Source organism: Nansenia antarctica (genome assembly GCF_963989245.1).
Source record: "Nansenia antarctica genome assembly, chromosome: 5".
Classification (NCBI taxonomy): Eukaryota; Metazoa; Chordata; class Actinopteri; order Argentiniformes; family Microstomatidae; genus Nansenia; species Nansenia antarctica.
The window spans coordinates 63,908,743-63,913,742 of NC_137690.1; the positions used below are offsets into that span (position 1 = coordinate 63,908,743).

Sequence of the window (5,000 nt, forward strand, 5' to 3'; positions counted from 1 at the left end):
CTTGGCACCAGGCTGTGACGGTTTATGTTTCCGTAGTGGTAGATTTACAGCAGCCATTATGGCTGATGGAGAGCCTCCCTGGAGCGTAAAAAGCAGCTCCACATAGTAGCCTTGGATTTATGGCCATCTTGAAGACTAGGGCTGGTTTTAGTGGTGACTTGGGTTTAATGTGGTCTGTGCAACTGCTTGACAGAATTAAAGTTTGCTGTTTGGAGGAATTTCTGCCAAGTCAGAGAGTGAAACATTGCTGTTTGTTGGACGTGCATGAATTTTCCTTTATGTTTGGTCTTTCTACATATAGCCTAGATCAGAGCAGTGATCAACTCCTGATGACAAGAGGCCTCAGTATAAACAGAGGTGTACTGAGGACGTTTGCTCATACCTAGCTAAGGCCCGGATTTGTGCTATAGTAGTCCTTGATTTTATTCAATGTTTACTCATGCTTTGAACGCTACAGAGAATGTTGTTAATTTCACCACTAGATGGAGCTGTAGTGTTTGTCTGTGAAATGATCTGCTCTAAATCCCTTATTAGTAGTAACCAGTAGTAACAAGAAGTAACCAGTCGTGAAAGTTTTTTCGTCCGGCTGATTCTGCAAACTCCAGATGTATAAGTACACAACATTCCGTCTGTATCTCACCTTGCCTTGATATTGAGAAAGAAAAGTGATAGCATATGAAGTCAATGAAGCTTTGCTTTATGATCAGTAGCCATTTAGGTTCATTCATGTACTGCAGTCTGAGCGACAGATTCCCAAGGCTGGACTAATTTCTCTTTAATGAGTTTCTCTTTAACTAAATTGATATTTGTATATATAAAAACAAAACAACAAAAAAACATGATGCATGTCTGGCTCAGGTTATATCAATGCCTATGCAGATGTGTATGACTAATAAGCTCTTCCAATAAACTGACCTTGATACAGCACCACAGTGTGTCAGGAGGCGAGAAGTGGACTTGCTTTTGTGGAGCAGATGTTTAAGTCAGGAGTTCATGGCTTTGTACATACAGTAGTTCTGTCTGCGGTGACCCGTCCACTGCACTGGTCTATATGGACTGTCATGGATTAGCATCTAATAACATTAGATATTCGTTTTTTCTAGAATGTAATATATTCTGATATTATTAAAGACGTAAAGAAAGCATAACCCTTACTACTCGGTTGTTTGTACCGGAATCAGTCAAGGCGTCTTCAGTCTGACGTCTTTGTGAAAGATAATAACTGTACTTTCTTCTATTCAACACATTCTCAATCTTTTATTTTCTATCCTGAACAGAACCTGGCGAATGTAAATAGGCTTATTACATCCTTGACAAGATACAGAGAGTGAGAGAGATGGTTGAATGACTAAACATAGGTGCTTAAGAAGCTTAGCCAGATCATTTTGTCATAAATAGAGTCTTACGTTTAAGTTGTTGTTTCGCTGGGCTGTGGAGACAGATTATAGGAGAGTTTCATGCACTTTCTTCAACGTTTTCCTTTTTAATCATATAATGAAATCAGGCCCAAACTGCTTCTAGAGGCTCAATGCACTATTTGCACCCACGCTTGGACACAGAGCCCAGGCATTATCTTTAACTTGAAACTCTTCCTCAAGGAGAGATGGTCAGCCTGCAGACTGCTTTGAAGTAGACTCCAGACCGGAAGACAGTATTGTGTGAAGTGACTTCTGAAGGCTGCAGGACAGAACAGAATCCAATTAGAGACATAGAAAAAAGGCAGTGTTCAGAACTTTTCTTATAAGTTTGTTTAGTGAATTCTAGTCCATTATTACGGTAGCAGATCTGCTATGGCAGCAGTGGTCAAGCTTTATAATCAGTGTGTTGCATAATACGGCAGCTTTCTTTTGCACTATAGCAACAGGGGTACGGTTGTTCTTTTCTTTCTTTGAATGTAAACCAGCTCCTTACCTTCTTGTGATTTTATGCTTTTATGCTTTTTCTAAAATGTTTTATTTATTTATTTTCCCTTTCCTAACACCAGGGGAGCCACCCCTCCTAAATTTCGTTGTTTGGTACCTGTACTGTAGCAATGACAAATAAAGTCCATTCCATTCCATTCCATACTTTTCTGCTGTCGAACTCAGAATGTTTTTAGAGGTTCTCGAAACATGACACTGCAGATAAATGACTGAAATGTCAATCAAATATGAAATAAACTACATGTTGACGGTAATGCAGTACTTAACCCAAGGTGGAGACAGTGACCTGTGCTTTCATGCTGCCTTCCACCCTGAATCTATCTAGATAGACGGGTTGTAACACATTATCCATTTAGCTAGCTAGCTTTTTTCCTAGTTGACATCCTGCAACTGACCACATGTTGGCCTTTTTTTTGTCCCCACACAGCGAGAAAAGTTGATTCACGAGCTAGAGGAAGAGCGACGCCTGCGATTGGACAGTGAGAAGCGGCTTCGTGAGGTGACAGACGAGTCGGAGCTGGGCCGGGTGCAGATGGTTTCGCTACAGCAACATTTCTCCAGGTAACAGACCAGCACACTGTACACCAGCTCATCCCATTGTCTGTGTTACCTACACACACAATAGAGCAATAATGTTCCTTTTTTTTATCATTAGTGTAGCTACCACTACCAGTGTGTGCTGTACTGGCTCAATTCATTCACTGACATGGATAGGATTTTTTTGGGTTCATTAGCCATCCCAGTTATTATCTTCAATCTTTGGTCAGATATTTTTTGTTCTGAGATCTTAATTGCTGTCGTTTGCCTTTCCTCTCACCTTTCCCCACTTCTTCGACGAAACCTTAAGGCCTACCTCTCTTGATGTAACTTGTGATCACTCAACCTTGACTTGCTTTGAAATAAGTGGGTTGCACGTTTGATATCTTTCTGAGATTTGACATGAAGAAAGGTTCAAGAAGGTGTTCAAATGATGTCCTAGTCAGCTCTTCGACCACTTCAAAAGACTCCGACTTTGAGAGTTCATCTTCCTCTTAAATGCTCAGTGAGGTGTGACAGTAAGTATATGAATTCAAGAGTCAGCACCACTTACTTTCCATTCCAAATGTGTGTCATAATTAGCAGATAGCCATTCAATGCTGCACTTAAATGAAGAGGGGTTTTATATTGGGCTCTTATCTTCCCATTTTAAATTGCTTAAGAAAACTTGTCCTCTTCAAATGGCCTTTCAATGTCCCACCGTTGAATAGTGACCTCTAAGTAAAGGAGGTGACATAGTCATAATTGTAATTTACATGATGTCACATGACTTCATGACGTCAAAGATAGATTTCATCGGGGTTGCTTCAGAGAACTATAATGCTGCTCTATACTGCCAATTGTGACAATTACTGTAACTTAACCACATCAATCAAGACAGCCTTTAGTTGCTGAAGGAACATACTTCTTCAGCTCACATCAGGATAGGGGCTTAGCCTTACATAGTGATTGCACATTTTCTTCACTCCTTTTGTTTGGTGGAGAGTCAATCAGGGCCACATTGATCCCATAATGAGCCAATAAACTCAACAATGTACGTGTGCATTGTTTCCATTGTTTCCATTATGTTCTGAAAAGGTTTCATGTTTTCTTTTTTTGCGATCACATTTTTATTAGTCAAGAAAACGAAAAAAACACACAAAAACAACACAAAAAACCCCAAACACACAATCATATACATACACTCAGATCCCCCCCCCCTCCCCACAGGACCCAACCCTCAATGATCACAACAAAGTCAATTCATCCAACTTCAAACATTAAGAAACATATGTCATATATTGTCCCATATAATCTAAGAGAATAACCATATAACAAATCAAATGTCATGGGGGATACTGAAGTTCTAAATTAGAATACACAATATAAGTCATTGAGAAACCTTGTCACTCTCCTGCTGTTTCAGTGCCCTTATGCATCGTTTCAGAAAATGAAGACCACAACATAATGTTTTCCACTTTAGCACCATGCATACGGGACACTGCCTCCTCCATATTGGCCAAGTCCACTACTGTGGACACCCGTTGCTGATATGGCACGGTACTGTAAGTCTTTTTTTTGCTGCTGTAAGGTTTTCACGTTTTCTATGGACAGTCGAGGTTGGATTTGACAACACAGCAGCTCATGCAGTAGATGTAATCCAGTGACATGTATCTAGCACTGCTCCCATACAGAATATAATGCATCTTGAATCAGGGAAAGACCATTCAAAGAGTAATCTAATACACATTCACTGAGTGAGGGGACTCGTGGTATTATGTAAACAGAACTGCTTGTTCCTGTCCATACGGTTCGCTGACTCCCCCTTTTATGTCTACGATCTGTCGCTGGCCTCTGTGGAAGAAAACAACCAACTAACTTTATTCTATCATTCGTCAGGCCCCAGACCAGCTCTGTTCCTATAGGATCCGTGTTAACTCTTACCCCAGTCAAACCCTTAATGGTGTGGCCACGCCAATGAATCAGCAGATAGCGCACCATTACGATGGCCCCCGACGTCCCATAGCTGAACAAGTGAGGCGGTGAAGAAGCCCGTGGAATTCCATTAGGGCAGAAATATATTAGTCTTATCTGTGATTGGGTGCTGCTCTAGTCCCTCTGTGACAGATGCTTCAGTCAGTGCATGTCTCCAGACGAATATGTTCTCATTGGCTGTGATGACTGTGGATGATTGTGTGCTTCAAGCCCAGACTGGAGAGGAACAATGTAGACAGAGATGCCATTATGGCGTTTAAAGTGCTCGCGGAAGAAGAGACTTTCCCACTCCACCGCTCTCCTTAGATAAAGTATTTCACATTGTTCAACTGCCGCAATTTTCCTAATATTGCTCATTGTCATTGTAGTGGATTGTGGTAATTTTCCACGTAGAACATTATAAGTGGTTTTGTGTACATCCCGCTCAACATTAATTCGTTTTCATCTTGAGAAGCTAAAGGAATTTCAGACTCATTGTCGTTAAATGTTCAGTCTTTGTTTGTGTGTGTGTGTGTGTATGTGTGTGTATGTGTGCGTGTGTGTGTGCGTGTGCGTGTGCGTGTGTGT

The 5,000-nt window shown here is 41.0% G+C and overlaps 1 protein-coding gene across 1 annotated transcript in view; it reads left to right on the plus strand.

Moving 5' to 3' along the window:
- The window catches only part of LOC308157534 (nck-associated protein 5-like), a 116,529-nt gene that overhangs the window by 57,834 nt on the left and 53,695 nt on the right, over positions 1 to 5,000 (plus strand). Inside the window, exon 5 of the mRNA XM_080531113.1 lies at positions 2,350 to 2,483. Coding sequence (XP_080387239.1) covers positions 2,350 to 2,483 — 134 coding nt within the window. The remainder of the gene's footprint in view (positions 1 to 2,349; positions 2,484 to 5,000) is intronic.